This window comes from Palaemon carinicauda, chromosome 15 (assembly GCF_036898095.1).
Source record: "Palaemon carinicauda isolate YSFRI2023 chromosome 15, ASM3689809v2, whole genome shotgun sequence".
Classification (NCBI taxonomy): Eukaryota; Metazoa; Arthropoda; class Malacostraca; order Decapoda; family Palaemonidae; genus Palaemon; species Palaemon carinicauda.
The window spans coordinates 62,402,905-62,424,028 of record NC_090739.1 but is presented as its reverse complement, the minus strand read 5'-3'; the positions used below and the strand labels follow the sequence as shown (position 1 = coordinate 62,424,028).

The 21,124-nt window shown below is 44.9% G+C and overlaps 1 protein-coding gene across 1 annotated transcript in view; it reads left to right on the top strand.

The window, feature by feature from the left end:
- The window catches only part of LOC137654633 (uncharacterized protein F21D5.5-like), a 69,046-nt gene that overhangs the window by 11,888 nt on the left and 36,034 nt on the right, over positions 1-21,124 (top strand). The window contains exons 2-4 of the mRNA XM_068388435.1: positions 17,335-17,465; positions 17,582-17,830; positions 18,195-18,363. Of these exons, the coding sequence (XP_068244536.1) occupies positions 17,335-17,465; positions 17,582-17,830; positions 18,195-18,363 (549 nt within the window). The remainder of the gene's footprint in view (positions 1-17,334; positions 17,466-17,581; positions 17,831-18,194; positions 18,364-21,124) is intronic.

Genomic DNA, 21,124 nt, shown 5'->3' with positions numbered 1-21,124 from the left:
CCAGAATAGATCAAGCCCTGCTATCCATCCAGAAGATGCTGAAGAAGGAACGCTGCTCAGTCAGGCTGTGGATGAGTCTGGTAGGGACGCTGTCATCCGTGGAACAATTTGTGTCACTAGGAAGACTACACCTCCGTCCTCTTCAATACCATCTAGCTTTTCACTGGAAAAAGGACAAGACGCTAGAAGCGGTCTCGATCCCGGTTTCCGAAAAGATAAAGTCTTGTCTGACTTGGTGGAAGGACAATATCAACCTAAGAGAGGGTCTTCCCCTGGCTGTTCAGACTCCCAACCACGTTCTCTTCTCGGACGCATCGGACGTGGGCTGGGGCGCGACACTAGACGGTCGGGAATGCTCAGGACTGTGGAACTCGAGTCAGAGGAGCATGCATATCAACTGCAAGGAGCTGTTGGCAGTACATCTGGCCTTGAAAAGCTTCAAGTCTCTCCTTCGAGGCAAAGTGGTGGAAGTTAACTCGGACATCACCACGGCCTTGGCGTACATCTCCAAACAAGGAGGTACCCACTCACTGACGTTGTACGAGATCACAAGGGACCTGCTCATCTGGTCAAAAGGTCAAGACATCTCCCTAGTAACGAGGTTCATCCAAGGCGACTTGAACGTCATAGCAGATTGTCTCAGTCGGAAAGGGCAAGTAATTCCAACCGAATGGACCCTCCACAAGGATGTGTGCAAGAGACTTTGGGCCACTTGGGGTAAAACCATCCATAGATCTCTTTGCAACCTCGCTGACCAAGAGGCTTCCAATCTATTGCTCTCCAGTCCCGGACCCAGCAGCAATACATATAGATGCTTTCCTCCTAGATTGGTCACATCTGGATCTCTACGCATTCCCACCGTTCAAGATTGTCAACAAGGTACTACAGAAGTTCGCCTCTCACGAAGGGACAAGGTTGACGTTAGTTGCTTCCCTCTGGCCCGCGAGAGAATGGTTCACCGAGATACTTCGATGGTTAGAAGACGTTCCCAGTAGTCTTCCTCTAAGGGTAGACCTTCTACGTCAGCCACACGTAAAGAAGGTACTCCAAAGCCTCCACGCTCTTCGTCTGACTGCCTTCAGACTATCGAAAGACTCTCGAGAGCTAGAGGCTTTTCGAAGGAAGCAGCCAGTGCGATTGCTAGAGCAAGGAGAGCTTCTTCCATTAGAGTCTACCAATCGAAGTGGGAAGTCTTCCGAGACTGGTGCAAGTCAGTTTCTGTATCCTCGACCAGTACCTCTGTAGCTCAAATAGCTGTTTTTCTCTTATACCTGAGAAAAGGACGATCCCTTTCAGCTCCCACTATCAAGGGCTACAGAAGCATGTTGGCATCGGTCTTCAGGCATAGAGGCTTAGATCTTTCCAAACATAAAGATCTGCAAGACCTCCTTAAGTCTTTTGAGACCACCAAGGAGCGTCGTTTGGCTACCCCTGGATGGAATTTAGACGTGGTACTAAGATTCTTCATATCAGACAGGTTGGAGCTGTACAATCAGCCTCCCTGAAAGATCTCACTCTTAAGACTCTTTTCCTGGTATGCTTAGCCTCGGCTAAAAGAGTCGGTGAGATTCATGCCTTCAGCAAGAACATAGGATTTTCGTCAGAAAAAGCCACTTGTTCGCTACAACTTGGTTTTCTAGCCAAAAATGAGCTGCCTTCTCGGCCTTGGCCTAAATCTTTCGATATCCCCAGCTTATCGGAGATCGTAGGCAATGAACTAGAAAGAGTCTTATGCCCTGTTAGAGCTCTTAAGTTCTATTTAAAGCGTACTAAACCTTTACAAGGCCAATCTGAAGCTTTATGGTGTTCAGTTAAGAAACCATCCTTGCCTTTGTCAAAGAATGCTTGGTCAGACTTTATCAGATTGTTAATACGAGAAGCTCATTCACATCTGAGTGAGGAAGACCGAACTTTGCTTAAGGTGAAGACGCACGAAGTTAGAGCTGTAACAACTTCCGTGGCCTTTAAGCAAAATATATCTCTGCAAAGTATATGGACGCAACCTATTGGAGAAGCAAGTCAGTGTTCGCGTCATTTTACTTGAAAGATGTCCAGTCTCTTTACAAGAACTGCTACACACTGGGACCATTCGTAGCAGCGAGTGCAGTAGTGGGTGAGGGCTCAACCACTACAATTCCCTAATTCCATAACCTTTTTAATCTTTCTCTTGAAATGTTTTTATTGTTGTTTTTGGGTTGTCCGGAAGGCTAAGAAGCCTTTCGCATCCTGGTTGATTTGGCGGGTGGTCAAAGTCATTTCTTGAGAAGCGCCTAGATTAGGGGTTTTGATGAGGTCCTGTTGTATGGGTTGCAACCCTTGATACTTCAGATCCTAGGGGTCGATCAGCATCCTAAGAGGATCGCGAGGCTCCGTAAGGAAGACGTACTTAAAAAGGCAGAGTAATTGTTCAAGTCGACTTCCTTACCAGGTACCTATTTATTTTGTTTTTGTTATTTTGATAACTTCTAAAATGAAATAAAAATTCTTAGCTCATAATAATGTAAACATATTTTGCTGGTCTCTACCCACCCCCCTGGGTGTGAATCAGCTATTATAATCACCGGCTAAGTTAAATATTGAAAAATGTTATTTTTATAATAAAATAAATTTTTGAATATACTTACCCGGTGATTATAAATTAAAGGACCCTCCCTTCCTCCCCAATAGAGACGCAGTGGGACGAGGAGAAAATTGAGTTCTTTGTTTACTGTACATTGAGTACTGGGTATCTGGACGACAGATGGCGCTGTTGGGCACACCCGCAACCTGTGTAGCGATCGCTGGCGAATTTTACCTTAGAGTTTTCTGTCGAGCAACAGAGTTGCAGCTATTATAATCACCGGGTAAGTATATTCAAAAATTTATTTTATTATAAAAATAACATAATTACACTAAATTTCAAAAGAAATTAAACTACCACTGGGAGACTTCCTCTTGTAACGGCAGTCGTGCTACAAATGAGGAGAGAAAAAAAGGGCTGTTATAAAACAACATCCAGGAATTTATGCATAAATACATGGAAGCTCTTTGGTTCAAAAAGCCAGCTATTGATTATGTCTTACAAAAAACAGAAAATCTCCCATTAGCGATCACGAACAACACGTTCCCAGTAATCCGCCATTAATCTCCTAAAAGTAAACAATGGACTTAGACAGTGGCTTGACATTTTAGCTGATCAATGTATGAATTGGTATGCATTGGCACCCATTACTCACACAGAGAAATATGCCAAAACGCCAGCACTTGTCCACTTATCATAGTGAATTCCTGTCTTGCCAGAAATAAAAGTATATATGGTATTTACCACTAATGATATCCTATATACTTAATGTAGTAAAGTATTCCCATTTCCAACAACGGTGCATATTGATATTTCTTTTTCTGTGCCACTAGAACCTGATCACCATTTGAAATAATTTCTAAGTGAACATTCAGAACCGTTTTCACTATCATGTGACGTTTTTGCTCAATTATCTATCTTCACTTTTAAAGAGATGCTAGTTTTGTCTTCCCTTTTGGAGAAAAAAAAAAGACGAGTTTCAAGTGTGTTTATAGGAGGTTTAAATTATTTTAATGTCAATAACTGTTGGATACCCATATTTTTCAATATTAATCTTACCCGATGATCACGTAGCTGTCAACTCTGTTGCCCGACAGAAATCTAAGGTCGGGATACGCCAGCGATCGCTATACAGGTGGGGGTGTACACAACAGCGCCATCTGTGAGCAGGTACTCAAGTACTTCTTGTCAACAAGAACTCAATTTTTCCTCTGTCGTGCCACCGGCAAGACCTACTAATACGCCGTCCCTAACTGGATTTGTTTTCACAACTTTTTGGTGAAGTACACTATTCCAGTTTTGAGCTTTCGCTATGCAGGGGTTTTATCTTCATTTCAAAACTTGAACTCGTTTTGGATAGATTTAATTATGGTGACGAAGAGAGTATGGACTCTCTTTCATTTTTAAATGGCCGACCCTTCCCTTAGACGGAAGTGTTGGTGACGAAGAGAGTATAGACTCTCTTTCACTTTTTATGACCGACCCTTCCCTTAGACGGAAGTGTGTTTAGGTTTTTGGTAATTTTGCTTAACAAAGTTATAGATTTATTTTATTTCTCTCCGCCATTTATAGGCCTCTTCGATTAACTTTCCATTTATTATAAACTTATAAAAATTAATTTTTATGTTTGTTTATATGCGACCTTTCCTAATAGTAGGCGGTCCTTACTTGGAACCGAAGTTAATTAACATTGAGCCCGTCATATCGTATTTCCTTTTAAGAATTTATGCTATTTTAATTTTAATGTTTTTGAAAGAATTTTTTTGATAGTCTCGTACTGTTTTCAAAGATGAACTAACGTTTAGTTTAGTCTCCGCAGTTGTTGACGTTCAGAACGTTCAACATGCGCTCTATCGTTACGATAGAGAGAGAGTATTTCACGGTTTCACGTTGCAGTAAGAGTAAACCGATTCTAGCGTTTCGTTCATTCTTTCTTAGCTTAAATGGTTTTAATTCTAATAAAGGAACTTTTTATTTGGGAAACCTTTCAGTTTTCCTTTAACAAATAATATGTTTTCAATATTAATCTTACCCGATGATCATGTAGCTGTCAACTCTGTTGCCCGACAGAAATCTAAGGTCGGGATACGCCAGCGATCGCTATACAGGTGGGGGTGTACACAACAGCGCCATCTGTGAGCAGGTACTCAAGTACTTCTTGTCAACAAGAACTCAATTTTTCCTCTGTCGTGCCACCGGCAAGACCTACTAATACGCCGTCCCTAACTGGATTTGTTTTCACAACTTTTTGGTGAAGTACACTATTCAAGTTTTGAGCTTTCGCTATGCAGGGGTTTTATCTTCATTTCAAAACTTGAACTCGTTTTGGATAGATTTAATTATGGTGACGAAGAGAGTATGGACTTTCTTTCATTTTTAAATGGCCGACCCTTCCCTTAGACGGAAGTGTTGGTGACGAAGAGAGTATAGACTCTCTTTCACTTTTTATGACCGACCCTTCCCTTAGACGGAAGTGTGTTTAGGTTTTTGGTAATTTTGCTTAACAAAGTTATAGATTTATTTTATTTCTCTCCGCCATTTATAGGCCTCTTCGATTAACTTTCCATTTATTATAAACTTATAAAAATTAATTTTTATGTTTGTTTATATGCGACCTTTCCTAATAGTAGGCGGTCCTTACTTGGAACCGAAGTTAATTAACATTGAGCCCGTCATATCGTATTTCCTTTTAAGAATTTATGCTATTTTAATTTTAATGTTTTTGAAAGAATTTCTTTGATAGTCTCGTACTGTTTTCAAAGATGAACTAACGTTTAGTTTAGTCTCCGCAGTTGTTGACGTTCAGAACGTTCAACATGCGCTCTATCGTTACGATAGAGAGAGAGTATTTCACGGTTTCACGTTGCAGTAAGAGTAAACCGATTCTAGCGTTTCGTTCATTCTTTCTTAGCTTAAATGGTTTTAATTATAATAAAAGAACTTTTTATTTGGGAAACCTTTCAGTTTTCCTTTAACAAATAATATGTTTTAACGATATATAATTGGGCTCATCTCTCAGGTTCTAAGTCAAGAGAGAGAGAGAGAGAGATAGAGACGGAGGGAGAGAGAGGAGAATAAACGTTTCGTTCAAGCGGGAAACGTTGTTCTCGTTTTTTACTCTTCTCCCTAGTCGCTATAGATGGGAAGAAGGTAAAACGTTTCTAGAGTTTTATTCTTGTTCCCAGGCTTTATACGGTGAGAGATTTTAAACGTAGTTTATTTAATCTAGTGTTTAGTCTCTTTTCCAGCCACTGAATTCTTTATCTTTCATTATGTTTTTCTGTTACATTGTAAAACTGTTTTCGCAATTACTACCTTTTAATGAAGGATAGGATTGCGTGTTTCAGGTACAAATCACTTAAAGTTTCGAGTTCAGTGAAATAAGTGCAAACAGAAAATCAAAAGTGATAAAGTGATATGCGCAAAGTGTTACAGTGTTGCGTTCGAGGGTTCGTCTGTTCGTGCCAGTTGTTCACCTAGTCCGATACCTCTTACAAGCTCCCAAGCCCAGGGGAGAAGTAATGTCGAAGGACTTATGGGTTCCACAGGTCTTGATCGACGGACAGACGTTTCCCTCCGTGGTTTCGGGTGTATCTACACACGTTGCCGACGTGATCACCCCACCCACACAAAGACGAGAGAGCCCATTTATTCCTCGTCTGCGGAAGAGGTTTCTCGCAGAAACCATGGACCAAATCTTGCAGCTTTTAAGTGCAAGTCGGTCCCTTCCGCGCAAGTCCAACGGCCTAGGTGTAGCCACTAGGTCAGTTCGGACTCGCTCCAGTCATCCGACGACTGCACACCTCCCAAGAGAGGCAAGGTGGTACCGCAACAGGCAGTAACTCCGTCTGTTGCCGCACCAGCTGTTTTAGACCCTCAGTCACAACGGACAGTAGCTCCGTTTGTTGCCGTCTTTCATAGACCCTAGTGGTCCATGCTGCAGACTATACAGTCTCAGCTTGCTCCTTCATGCAGGAGTATCGTGCTGGAAGGTTGACAATGCACCTGTTAATCTACAACCTGCCACGGTTGTGCGCTCAGCAGATACTGCGGCTGCCTGCTCCCACACTCCACCTGTGAGAGCTCCACCTCCGATGCGCAGTCGACCCTGCCAGACGCATGTTCATGCTGCACCCTCCATTGACATGCGTGAGCTACCGCATCAGCAGTGGGAAGGTGCTGTAGAGCTGCCGTGTTTTGACACAATGCGGCATGCTCCGCAACCCATGCGGCATGCTCCGCATCCCATACGGCATGCTCCGCAACCCACAGCAGCCCCTCCCACGCACCAACACTCCGCTTTTGTTGTTGCCAGCTCCCACACTCCGACTGCGGAGAAGGTTGACGATGCACCCGTGGGCCTACACCTACCACGGTTGTGCGCCCGGCATGGCTTCCTGCTCCCACACTCTTGTTGTGAGAGCTCCTCCACCCATGCACAGTCATCCCTGCCAGATGTATGATGACTCCCACACACGGAGCACTCCGTTGCCGTGCGTGAGCTACCACAAGCTGCCGTGTTTTGACACGGTGTGTCATCCTCCGCAACACACTGTGGTTACCGCCACTCGCCCGCAGCAAACTAGTCAGTCAGGAGTTGAGGCTTCCCCACACAACTTTGGTTGTTGCCAACTCACAGACTGTCAAACAGTTACATGACGTTGCCTTCTGGTCTGCTACTAATACACCAGTGCTGTATGTCCTCACGCTCCGGTTGTGGTTGACAGTTCAGTTTTTGACAGTTCACAGACTGTCAAGCAGTTTCATAACGTTGCCTTCTGGTCTGCTGCTTTTGCACCAGTGAAACCCTCACTGAGATAACCTAGCTTTTCTCGGACATGGTTCCTGTAGATGAGAAAGTGCTGTTCTCCCTCCTTCTGATATTCCCTTGAGGACTCTGTCATTTGGAGAGGAGCCTTAAGCTGCTTAGCCTCCTATGGACTTTAATTAAAGCATAACATGCTTCCAGGGAGGGTAAATGGTTCCGCTTCAGTCGCTAACCCCGTCTGTTGCCACACCTGCTCCCATAGACCTTGGGCTTTGTTGCAAGACATGCAGTCCAAGCTTAGTCCTTGATAGAGGATTTTTTACGGAGAAGAACCTTCTTGCCAACGACCTTCCTACCGGTTGGTTGTACGCCCTGTTGACGCTGAGGTATCCTACTCACGTCCGCCAGTTGAGATGGTTCCTCCACCGGTGCGACCCAGTGTGGGTTGCCAGTCGCACGTTGACGTTAAGCTACTCTCGGAGGTGGTTGTGGACGTTCAGTGTGTCACTGGGAAGACGTTCAACAACCAGCAGAGGTGACTTGTTGTGACGCAGTGCGGCAACCTCAGCAACCCGATAAGGGGTTGTCTGCACTACCCAGACAGTCTAGACAGTTTCGGGTTGTCGCTGTACTTCCTCGCATCCCCATGGTTGACAGTTCACAGACTGTGCAGCAGTACCATGATCTTGTGTCCGGCTCCGTCACGCATCCACCAGTGCGACCGGATTCCGCGAGTCAGACGTTGCCCACTCCGTTGCCGTTTCCTCATCAGTTTCGGATGAGGAACCCTCTGATGAGGACATGGCTGAACAAGACGATCAACCCCCAGCCCTGCTATCCATCCAGAAGATGCTGAAGAAGGAATACGGCCCTGTCAGGCTGTGGATGAGTCTGGTTAGGACACTGTCATCCGTGGTTCAATTGGTGTCACTTGGAAGACTACACCTCCGTCCTCTTCGGTTTCATCTAGCTCTTCACTGGAAAAGGACAAAGACGCTAGAAGCGGTCTCGATCCCGGTTTCCGGAAGATAAGTCTGGTCTAACCTGATGAAAGGACTTTCTCAACCTTTTATAGGGTCTTCCCCTGACTGTTCAGTCTCCCAACCACGTTCTCTTCTCAGACGCATCGGACGTAAGCTGGGGTGCGACCTTAGGCGGTAGGGAATGCTCGGGATTATGGAACTCGAGTCAAAGGACAATGCATTTTAACTGCAAGAAGCTTCTGGCAGTACGTCTGACCTGGAAAAGCTTCAGGTCTCTCCTTCAAGACAAAGTAGTGGAGGTCAACACGGACAACTCCCTGCTTTGATGTTCATCTCCTAGCAAGGAGGAACCTACTCTCTGACATGGTGCGAGTTCGCTAGTGACCTCCTCTCCTGTTCAACAGGTCTAGACTTTTCACTAGTAACAAGTTTCTTCCAAGGCAACTTGAATGTCTTAGCAGATTGTCTCAGTAGGAAGGGACAATAATTCCAACATATTGGACCCTCCACAGAGATGTATGCAAGAGACTTTGGGTCACCTGGGGCCAGCCAACCATAGATCTCTTCGCAACCTCGATGTCCAAGAGGCTCTCAATACTTTGCTCACCTATCCCGGACCCAGCAGTGGTTCTTTTAGATGCTTTTCTACTAGATTAGTCTCATCTAGATCTATATGCATTCCCTCCATTCTAGATTGTCAACAAGGTACTGCAGAAGTTCGCCTCTCACGATGGGACAAAGTTGACACTAGTTGCTTCCCTCTGGCCCGCGAGAGAATAACTTACCGAGGTACTTCGATGGCTAGTAGACGTTCCCAGAACTCTTCCCCTAAGGGTGGACCTGCTACGTCTGCCACGCGTAAGAAGGTTCTCCAAGGCCTCCACGCTCTTCGTCTCACTGCCTTCAGAGTATCGAAAGACTCTCGAGAACTAGAGGTTTTCGAAGGAGGCAACCAGAGCGATTGTTAGAGCAAGGAGAACATCCACCCTTAGAGTCTACCAATCGAAGTGGGAAATCTTCCTAAACTGGTGCAAGTCAGTATCCGTATCCTCGACCAGTACCTCTGTAACTCAAATAGCTGACTTCCTCTTATATCTGAGGAAAGAGCGATCTCTTTCAGCTCCCACTTTCAAGGGTTACAGAAGCATGTTGGCATCAGTCTTCCGTCACAGAGGCTTAGATCTTTCCAACAATAAAGATCTACAGGACCTCCTTAAGTCTTTTGAGACCACGAAGGAGCGTCGTTTGGTTACACCTGGTTGGAATTTAGACGTGGTTCTAAGATTCCTTATGTTAGACAGGTTCGAACCACTTCAATCAGCCTCCCTGAAAGATCTCACCTTTAAGACTCTTTTCCTGATATGCTTAACCACAGCTAAAAGAGTCAGTGAGATTCATGCCTTCAGCAAGAACATCGGATTTTCATCCGAAACGGCTACATGTTCTACATCTTGGTTTTCTAGCCAAACACGAGCTGCCTTCTCGGCCTTGACCAATATCGTTCGTTATTCCAAACTTATCGTATGGTTGGAAATGAACTAGAAGAGTATTATGTCCTGTAAGAGCTCTTAAGTTCAATTTTAAAAACCTTTACGAGGCCCGTCTGAAGCTTTATGGTGTTCAGTTAAGAATTCATCTTTGCCTATGTCAGAGAATTCTTTATCCTATTATTTTCAGACTGTTAATACGAGAAGCTCATTCCCTTCTGAATGAGGAAGACCAAGCTTGGCTGAAGGTAAGGACACACGAAGTTAGAGCTGTCACAACTTCCGTGACCTTTAAACAAAATAGATGTCTGCAAAATATATTCGACGCAACCTATTGGAAAAGCTAATCAGTGTTCGCGTCTTTTATCTTAAGAATGTCCAGTCTCTTTACGAGAACTGCTACACTCTGGGACCATTCGTAGCAACGAGTGCAGTAGTGGTGGGGGCTCCACCACTACAATTCCCTAATTCCAGAACCTTTTTAATCTTTCTCTTGAAATATTTCTGGGTTGTCCGGAAGGCTAAGAAGCCTTCCGCATCCTGGTTGATTTGGCGGGTGGTCAAATTCTTTCTTGAGAAGCGCCTAGATTAGAGGTTGTGATGAGGTCCTTTAGTATGGGTTGCAGCCCTTCATACTTCAGCACCTAGGAGTCGCTCAGCATCCTAAGAGGATCGCTAGGCTCAGTAAGGAAGACGTACTTAAAAAGGCAGAGTAATGGTTCAAGTCGACTTCCTTACCAGGTACTTATTTATTTTATGTTTGTTATTTTGAATAACTGCTAAAATAAGATATGGGATACTTAGCTTCTAATGTTAACATGTATGCTGGTCTCCACCCACCACCCTGGGTGTGAATCAGCTACATGATCATCGGGTAAGATTAATATTGAAAAATGTTATTTTCCTTAGTAAAATAAATTTTTGAATATACTTACCCGATGATCATGAATTTAAGGACCCTCCCTTCCTCCCCATAGAGAACCAGTGGACCGAGGAGAAAATTGAGTTCTTGTTGACAAGAAGTACTTGAGTACCTGCTCACAGATGGCGCTGTTGTGTACACCCCCACCTGTATAGCGATCGCTGGCGTATCCCGACCTTAGATTTCTGTCGGGCAACAGAGTTGACAGCTACATGATCATCGGGTAAGTATATTCAAAAATTTATTTTACTAAGGAAAATAACATTTTTAACGATATATAATTGGGCTCATCTCTCAGGTTCTAAGTCAAGAGAGAGAGAGAGAGAGATAGAGACGGAGGGAGAGAGAGGAGAATAAACGTTTCGTTCAAGCGGGAAACGTTGTTCTCGTTCTTTACTCTTCTCCCTAGTCGCTATAGGGGAAGAAGGTAAAACGTTTCTAGAGTTTTATTCTTGTTCCCAGGCTTTATGCGGTGAGAGATTTTAAACGTAGTTTATTTGATCTAGTGTTTAGTCTCTTTTCCAGCCACTGAATTCTTTATCTTTCATTATGTTTTTCTGTTACATTGTAAAACTGTTTTCGCAATTACTACCTTTTAATGAAGGATAGGATTGCGTGTTTCAGGTACAAATCACTTAAAGTTTCGAGTTCAGTGAAATAAGTGCAAACAGAAAATCAAAAGTGATAAAGTGATATGCGCAAAGTGTTACAGTGTTGCGTTCGAGGGTTCGTCTGTTCGTGCCAGTTGTTCACCTAGTCCGATACCTCTTACAAGCTCCCAAGCCCAGGGGAGAAGTAATGTCGAAGGACTTATGGGTTCCACAGGTCTTGATCGACGGACAGACGTTTCCCTCCGTGGTTTCGGGTGTATCTACACACGTTGCCGACGTGATCACCCCACCCACACAAAGACGAGAGAGCCCATTTATTCCTCGTCTGCGGAAGAGGTTTCTCGCAGAAACCATGGACCAAATCTTGCAGCTTTTAAGTGCAAGTCGGTCCCTTCCGCGCAAGTCCAACGGCCTAGGTGTAGCCACTAGGTCAGTTCGGACTCGCTCCAGTCATCCGACGACTGCACACCTCCCAAGAGAGGCAAGGTGGTACCGCAACAGGCAGTAACTCCGTCTGTTGCCGCACCAGCTGTTTTAGACCCTCAGTCACAACGGACAGTAGCTCCGTTTGTTGCCGTCTTTCATAGACCCTAGTGGTCCATGCTGCAGACTATACAGTCTCAGCTTGCTCCTTCATGCAGGAGTATCGTGCTGGAAGGTTGACAATGCACCTGTTAATCTACAACCTGCCACGGTTGTGCGCTCAGCAGATACTGCGGCTGCCTGCTCCCACACTCCACCTGTGAGAGCTCCACCTCCGATGCGCAGTCGACCCTGCCAGACGCATGTTCATGCTGCACCCTCCATTGACATGCGTGAGCTACCGCATCAGCAGTGGGAAGGTGCTGTAGAGCTGCCGTGTTTTGACACAATGCGGCATGCTCCGCAACCCATGCGGCATGCTCCGCAACCCATGCGGCATGCTCCGCAACCCACGGCAGCCCCTCCCACGCACCAACACTCCGCTTTTGTTGTTGCCAGCTCCCACACTCCGACTGCGGAGAAGGTTGACGATGCACCCGTGGGCCTACACCTACCACGGTTGTGCGCCCGGCATGGCTTCCTGCTCCCACACTCTTGTTGTGAGAGCTCCTCCACCCATGCACAGTCATCCCTGCCAGATGTATGATGACTCCCACACACGGAGCACTCCGTTGCCGTGCGTGAGCTACCACAAGCTGCCGTGTTTTGACACGGTGTGTCATCCTCCGCAACACACTGTGGTTACCGCCACTCGCCCGCAGCAAACTAGTCAGTCAGGAGTTGAGGCTTCCCCACACAACTTTGGTTGTTGCCAACTCACAGACTGTCAAACAGTTACATGACGTTGCCTTCTGGTCTGCTACTAATACACCAGTGCTGTATGTCCTCACGCTCCGGTTGTGGTTGACAGTTCAGTTTTTGACAGTTCACAGACTGTCAAGCAGTTTCATAACGTTGCCTTCTGGTCTGCTGCTTTTGCACCAGTGAAACCCTCACTGAGATAACCTAGCTTTTCTCGGACATGGTTCCTGTAGATGAGAAAGTGCTGTTCTCCCTCCTTCTGATATTCCCTTGAGGACTCTGTCATTTGGAGAGGAGCCTTAAGCTGCTTAGCCTCCTATGGACTTTAATTAAAGCATAACATGCTTCCAGGGAGGGTAAATGGTTCCGCTTCAGTCGCTAACCCCGTCTGTTGCCACACCTGCTCCCATAGACCTTGGGCTTTGTTGCAAGACATGCAGTCCAAGCTTAGTCCTTGATAGAGGATTTTTTACGGAGAAGAACCTTCTTGCCAACGACCTTCCTACCGGTTGGTTGTACGCCCTGTTGACGCTGAGGTATCCTACTCACGTCCGCCAGTTGAGATGGTTCCTCCACCGGTGCGACCCAGTGTGGGTTGCCAGTCGCACGTTGACGTTAAGCTACTCTCGGAGGTGGTTGTGGACGTTCAGTGTGTCACTGGGAAGACGTTCAACAACCAGCAGAGGTGACTTGTTGTGACGCAGTGCGGCAACCTCAGCAACCCGGTAAGGGGTTGTCTGCACTACCCAGACAGTCTAGACAGTTTCGGGTTGTCGCTGTACTTCCTCGCATCCCCATGGTTGACAGTTCACAGACTGTGCAGCAGTACCATGATCTTGTGTCCGGCTCCATCACGCATCCACCAGTGCGACCGGATTCCGCGAGTCAGACGTTGCCCACTCCGTTGCCGTTTCCTCATCAGTTTCGGATGAGGAACCCTCTGATGAGGACATGGCTGAACAAGACGATCAACCCCCAGCCCTGCTATCCATCCAGAAGATGCTGAAGAAGGAATACGGCCCTGTCAGGCTGTGGATGAGTCTGGTTAGGACACTGTCATCCGTGGTTCAATTGGTGTCACTTGGAAGACTACACCTCCGTCCTCTTCGGTTTCATCTAGCTCTTCACTGGAAAAGGACAAAGACGCTAGAAGCGGTCTCGATCCCGGTTTCCGGAAGATAAGTCTGGTCTAACCTGAGGAAAGGACTTTCTCAACCTTTTATAGGGTCTTCCCCTGACTGTTCAGTCTCCCAACCACGTTCTCTTCTCAGACGCATCGGACGTAAGCTGGGGTGCGACCTTAGGCGGTAGGGAATGCTCGGGATTATGGAACTCGAGTCAAAGGACAATGCATTTTAACTGCAAGAAGCTTCTGGCAGTACGTCTGACCTGGAAAAGCTTCAGGTCTCTCCTTCAAGACAAAGTAGTGGAGGTCAACACGGACAACTCCCTGCTTTGATGTTCATCTCCTAGCAAGGAGGGACCTACTCTCTGACATGGTGCGAGTTCGCTAGTGACCTCCTCTCCTGTTCAACAGGTCTAGACTTTTCACTAGTAACAAGTTTCTTCCAAGGCAACTTGAATGTCTTAGCAGATTGTCTCAGTAGGAAGGGACAATAATTCCAACATATTGGACCCTCCACAGAGATGTATGCAAGAGACTTTGGGTCACCTGGGGCCAGCCAACCATAGATCTCTTCGCAACCTCGATGTCCAAGAGGCTCTCAATACTTTGCTCACCTATCCCGGACCCAGCAGTGGTTCTTTTAGATGCTTTTCTACTAGATTAATCTCATCTAGATCTATATGCATTCCCTCCATTCTAGATTGTCAACAAGGTACTGCAGAAGTTCGCCTCTCACGATGGGACAAAGTTGACACTAGTTGCTTCCCTCTGGCCCGCGAGAGAATAACTTACCGAGGTACTTCGATGGCTAGTAGACGTTCCCAGAACTCTTCCCCTAAGGGTGGACCTGCTACGTCTGCCACGCGTAAGAAGGTTCTCCAAGGCCTCCACGCTCTTCGTCTCACTGCCTTCAGAGTATCGAAAGACTCTCGAGAACTAGAGGTTTTCGAAGGAGGCAACCAGAGCGATTGTTAGAGCAAGGAGAACATCCACCCTTAGAGTCTACCAATCGAAGTGGGAAATCTTCCTAAACTGGTGCAAGTCAGTATCCGTATCCTCGACCAGTACCTCTGTAACTCAAATAGCTGACTTCCTCTTATATCTGAGGAAAGAGCGATCTCTTTCAGCTCCCACTTTCAAGGGTTACAGAAGCATGTTGGCATCAGTCTTCCGTCACAGAGGCTTAGATCTTTCCAACAATAAAGATCTACAGGACCTCCTTAAGTCTTTTGAGACCACGAAGGAGCGTCGTTTGGTTACACCTGGTTGGAATTTAGACGTGGTTCTAAGATTCCTTATGTTAGACAGGTTCGAACCACTTCAATCAGCCTCCCTGAAAGATCTCACCTTTAAGACACTTTTCCTGATATGCTTAACCACAGCTAAAAGAGTCAGTGAGATTCATGCCTTCAGCAAGAACATCGGATTTTCATCCGAAACGGCTACATGTTCTACATCTTGGTTTTCTAGCCAAACACGAGCTGCCTTCTCGGCCTTGACCAATATCGTTCGTTATTCCAAACTTATCGTATGGTTGGAAATGAACTAGAAGAGTATTATGTCCTGTAAGAGCTCTTAAGTTCAATTTTAAAAACCTTTACGAGGCCCGTCTGAAGCTTTATGGTGTTCAGTTAAGAATTCATCTTTGCCTATGTCAGAGAATTCTTTATCCTATTATTTTCAGACTGTTAATACGAGAAGCTCATTCCCTTCTGAATGAGGAAGACCAAGCTTGGCTGAAGGTAAGGACACACGAAGTTAGAGCTGTCACAACTTCCGTGACCTTTAAACAAAATAGATCTCTGCAAAATATATTCGACGCAACCTTTTGGAAAAGCTAATCAGTGTTCGCGTCTTTTATCTTAAGAATGTCCAGTCTCTTTACGAGAACTGCTACACTCTGGGACCATTCGTAGCAACGAGTGCAGTAGTGGTGGGGGCTCCACCACTACAATTCCCTAATTCCAGAACCTTTTTAATCTTTCTCTTGAAATATTTCTGGGTTGTCCGGAAGGCTAAGAAGCCTTCCGCATCCTGGTTGATTTGGCGGGTGGTCAAATTCTTTCTTGAGAAGCGCCTAGATTAGAGGTTGTGATGAGGTCCTTTAGTATGGGTTGCAGCCCTTCATACTTCAGCACCTAGGAGTCGCTCAGCATCCTAAGAGGATCGCTAGGCTCAGTAAGGAAGACGTACTTAAAAAGGCAGAGTAATGGTTCAAGTCGACTTCCTTACCAGGTACTTATTTATTTTATGTTTGTTATTTTGAATAACTGCTAAAATAAGATACGGGATACTTAGCTTCTAATGTTAACATGTATGCTGGTCTCCACCCACCACCCTGGGTGTGAATCAGCTACATGATCATCGGGTAAGATTAATATTGAAAAATGTTATTTTCCTTAGTAAAATAAATTTTTGAATATACTTACCCGATGATCATGAATTTAAGGACCCTCCCTTCCTCCCCATAGAGAACCAGTGGACCGAGGAGAAAATTGAGTTCTTGTTGACAAGAAGTACTTGAGTACCTGCTCACAGATGGCGCTGTTGTGTACACCCCCACCTGTATAGCGATCGCTGGCGTATCCCGACCTTAGATTTCTGTCGGGCAACAGAGTTGACAGCTACATGATCATCGGGTAAGTATATTCAAAAATTTATTTTACTAAGGAAAATAACATTTTTCAAGTTATAAGGACTAGTGAAACAAGAAGACATGCGTGAAAAATGATATTTCATAAGGGAAGCCGACATAGGATGACCTTACTTAAAAGACACTTAGTTTAAGGTAAGGACTCAGTAATCCTATTGAAGGGACTTTGCAGGTGGGTTGTAGGCCCCCCCATCAGTAACAGAAGACAAGGCGTCCTATGTTAGGTTAGGTCGTATTCCAGTTTGTTTTCCATGTGAAATATGGGTTGACTTAATGCCAAAATGATAGAAAGTAGTTAATATGTGTATTGTTTCAACTAAAATTATCAATCTGGAGTAATCATGGTTATAAAAATGATTTAACTCCTTGAGGTACTTTGCCTCTTTATCTACCTTGTAAAGTAACGGTGTTTACTATACAGGCTAGTCTTCTAGACATAAAGTAGACTACTTTACATCAAAACACATTTTCTTCATGATTGAACCACAGTCTTGTACCGGTGCAGTACTCAGAAACAATCTTTGTTGTTTATAGTAGGATTATAATGTATTTTGTAAAATCTTATGGATTATTTTGTCCCCTTTTTGGTGAAGGAATTTGTAGAAATGAAACATTAAAAGAAAAAAAAATTAAAGAGCTTGCATTTATGGTATCCTCTTGTAAAAGTTGACAAATAGATATGATGTTATTTGAGATTTGTGAAAGCACTTTGGTTTTTCCAGTTCAACATAATTTTCCAGTTAAGCTCTAGTTTTTGTTTCAGCATAATGTAACTCCATTGAAATTATCTTGTTTTTATTATTACTCGATATTACCAAACAAGAGAGTTATTTCACCTCCATGCATCAAGACTCACTTGATTTTGAGGTCAATTACTTAGACAATAATGGACTACCAAACGCACTAAGCATTATTCTATTGGTTTTTTTTTTTTTTTCAGTTGAACTGCTAGCAGATTACAGTGCTTTTACAGTTACTGTAAGACAAATTGGGGCCAATACCTCTGGTGTGAATGGTAAACCACTTAATTTTGGCAATACCTCAGTTCTCAAGCACGGAGCCATCCTTGAAGTAAGTACTGGCTTGTGTGAAATGCTTTGTATCCAGATTAGTCTTTTTTATTCTCATGGATTTTAGACACTCAGCAGGTTATTTCGTTTCTAAATATTTTGTAATATTCCCTACAGGTTCTTTTAGGACAGCATCAGCACATCATAGAGTTTGAACCTCCTCCCATAAATTCAGTTCTTAAAAGTGAGAGGCTTTCTGGAGAGGACATGCCACGTTCTACCGGAACCAAACGCTATAGTGAAGATACCATGGATAGTTCATCAAAGAAACCTCGGGGAAATGGCACTGTAGGAGCTGATGGTTGGGAATCATACTATGATGGTGCCTTATTAGTTCTAAACAAAGACATGGCAGGTAGTTCAAAGGTATGTAGATTATACTTTCTTGATACAAAATATGAGAGTGAATAGTAGCAAGTGGAATGAACCCCCTATGTTATCTGCATAGAAGTGGCTAAGATTTGGTATTCAGTTTGATATGTAAATACTAGTGGGATAGATTTTCAAGAGGGATAAGTAATGAATTTTTTTTTGGTCATATAGGCAGAATTAAAACTCCACAAATGTAATTTTACCCCATCGTTTATATTATGTATTGGTCTTATAGCCTGAATTAAAACTCCACAGATGTAACTTTACCTCATCAGTTATATTATTTACAATACTGATTTACTTAATATTCTTAGTATTTAAGCTTTTACATCTTTTATGCAGGAATCATTCCTTCCAGGTTGCTGGATATGACATGGATGGCACTTTGATAGCAACAAAATCTGGCAAGGTTTTTGCTGTAAATATAGATGATTGGAAAATCCTTTATCCAGAGGTACCAGTAAAATTGAAGCAGCTTCACAAAGAGGGATATAAATTGATCATCTTTACAAATCAAGCTGGCATTGGTTAGTTCAGCTTGTAGATTTTTAGAGTGGCTCTGAAATTTCAGTTGTTTCTACATGTGTACAAACCTTTCATCTTTTGAAATAGGGAGATGTCTTCATCAGAGCTGGAACGGTAGTTGAATTTGTTAACAAGCCTTTTAACGACAGCCGGTGAGCACGAATGAGTAGCCACACCCCTACCTTTCTGAAGCTTTTCACTTTTATCTTGAGCCTCAATGAGTACAGACATACTTGTTGTGTCCTAACCAAAGGATTTGATCTATTTCTTTTTCTTTGTAGAACGTGAATGTTGACTGTTGCTGTTTGTGATTAAGAATATGAAGCAAAAGATTCATACTTGGCAGGGAAAGAGTGGATACTACAACTGGTTTATGATGAAGTTGGCTGTAGATCCACGCACTCTTTGTGCATCTTGTAGGGGGCATGATTGCTCGCAATCATCCCCACTTGCAGCTTTTGGCCTCCTGTGTAGTGGCAGTGACAGGATATGTTTTGAAGATGGGGAAGAAGAGAGCTGAGCCTTCTTTGGGGTCTGTTTTGGCAACGTTCAAAAGGACACCAAGGTAAGCTTTTACCTCTTTCTACCCTCATCTAGTGTGACTGCTACGAGACTTCTGTGCATATTTCTATGGCTCGGTTCCTGAGGAGTGTGCAGCAGGAGCGATGAGTCTTTGGATCTATGATGGCGGGTTTTTCAGGTTCTGGTGGTGTGTGGGGTTCCACCAGTGATTGTTATACCTCGTCAGAGGTTGGACACACTTCTGTTGTTGTGCAGATTGCTGATGAGTTTGAGCTAACCTTAGGAAGTCTTGTGTCTACCTTGTTCTGGCAGGTAGGCCCTCTATAACTTTGTTAAGGGAACTAGTACCTAAGGGTACCTCACCCCTGGTGTCCCTAGTGCCATAGTGTCTTCCATGATGATGCCAGTAATTAAGGGCATTGTGGAAGTGACCTCCATGCCAGTAACCGCAATTTTGGGCTATCTTTAATCCCCAGTCCCAAAAAGACTGTGAAGGCATCCCCTTTGTTGCCAGTGTTAAGGGAAAAGGCTCCGGCATGCATTGTTGCTATTCCTAAGGTTGGGCGTAATTCAACTTCAGGGTCTATATCATCAGTGTGTGTTGCTCCAGTGCCTGGTGTCATTCCCTCTATCATCCTTGTGCATTCCACCCCAACCCTGTACTAGTCTTCCCAACCTTTGTACCCGTCACCCCAACCTTTGTAACCATTACCCCAACCCTTGTGCCCGTCATCCCAACCTTTGGTGGTGGGGTCCATAGCCCTGTCCCTGTGTGTGTGTGACTCCAGTCCTTTGGTCTGTGTCGCAAGCCCCAGTTAGTCTACTTACCCCATCCTCCGTGACAGTATTCCACAATATTGGAGTTTGTGTTGGAACATCCAGTGTGGTTTTTCCCCTCTGTGGATCATCGCAGTTGATGGTCCTTCAGACCTTAACTCATCCTTCTCCAAATCTTCCTCTTCCTCTTCTTTGTCTTCCTGGTTCAGTAAGGTCAGTTATAGTTGTAAGGAAAGGGCTCCTGATGACATCCACGGCCCCACATTTCATCTTCCCCGGGTTAGTGCACAGGGAAGGGGCTGGGACCCCATGATACCACCCTGCCTCGCCCCACAACCCCCCCTAGGCCGTAACCCTGATTTACCTGGCTACCCTGGTAGCTAGGCAGGCCAGAGGTGTATGGGCCCATACACTTTTTTTGACTCAGGTAATGGAGCTTCAGTGCCATCCCTCACCCTTCCTACTTGGACTCTGGACTCCTGCTCCCTTCTCGAGGCGCAATACTTTTATAGACCGGCTTGTGAAGATGGCACCACTCGCAGCTGTAATCGTGTGCTTATGCGCAATGGAAGACCACGAGTTGGTGGCGGAGTGGCCGGCACCCTGTGCCTATTGGCGCGGAGCTGTCTCCTGGCATCCATCAGCAGAGGAAAGAGTATGAACTACTTCTTTCATCTCTGTTGTGAGCTATGCCAGGGATTCTTCTGCTGTTGTTGGCTGTCCTGGCCCATCATCATCCTCCGATTACAATGTCCTGGTGGCATAGCACTCAAATTCATGGGAGGGGAATGAATCCCCAGAGCAGCCTGCTGCACCCTCTACCCTCGGTAGGTATGAGGGTACTCATGGTTCCTCTGCCACTAAGGTAACATACCTTGCCCCGGTACTGATGGAGACGGACAATCCGGAGTCAGCGTGTTCCTTTATGAATATCTTTGCTCTCATTTGTGAGTGCAACTGATTGGGTGAAGCAACCTCAGCTCCTCCTTCAGGGAGAACTTCAATCATTGATGGGTACTGGATCTTGTTGATAATCAGATTTGTGTATTTGAGAACTTTCTTGCTTCCAGTTGGTCAAAACAAGATCTTGCCTCCCTCCCCCACTCTTGTGGTATGGAAAGTTCTATGCAACAGAACAAGCTGTATCTTCACCTATTTAGGTGTCAGTGTACGCACTTGTGCTAATTGGTGGGAAGGCAGTGACCATGGCACACAAGTCAGCAAACCAGCGGATTGACTTGGTTTGAAGAAAGGGATGCAACGTGTCCCGATTCTCAAAGCAAGTTGGCTCAGAAGTAGCTCTGGCACTTGGATCGCATTGGTGCAGGCGACCACTTATCTCCTTACAAGGAGTCATGAGCAGACAGGTGTGGAGAAGTGGAGATCTGCTTCGTAGGACTCCCTGATCCAGCGGGCAGTTTCCTTCAAAGGATCTGTGGCTAAACCCTTGGGTTCAGCTATGCT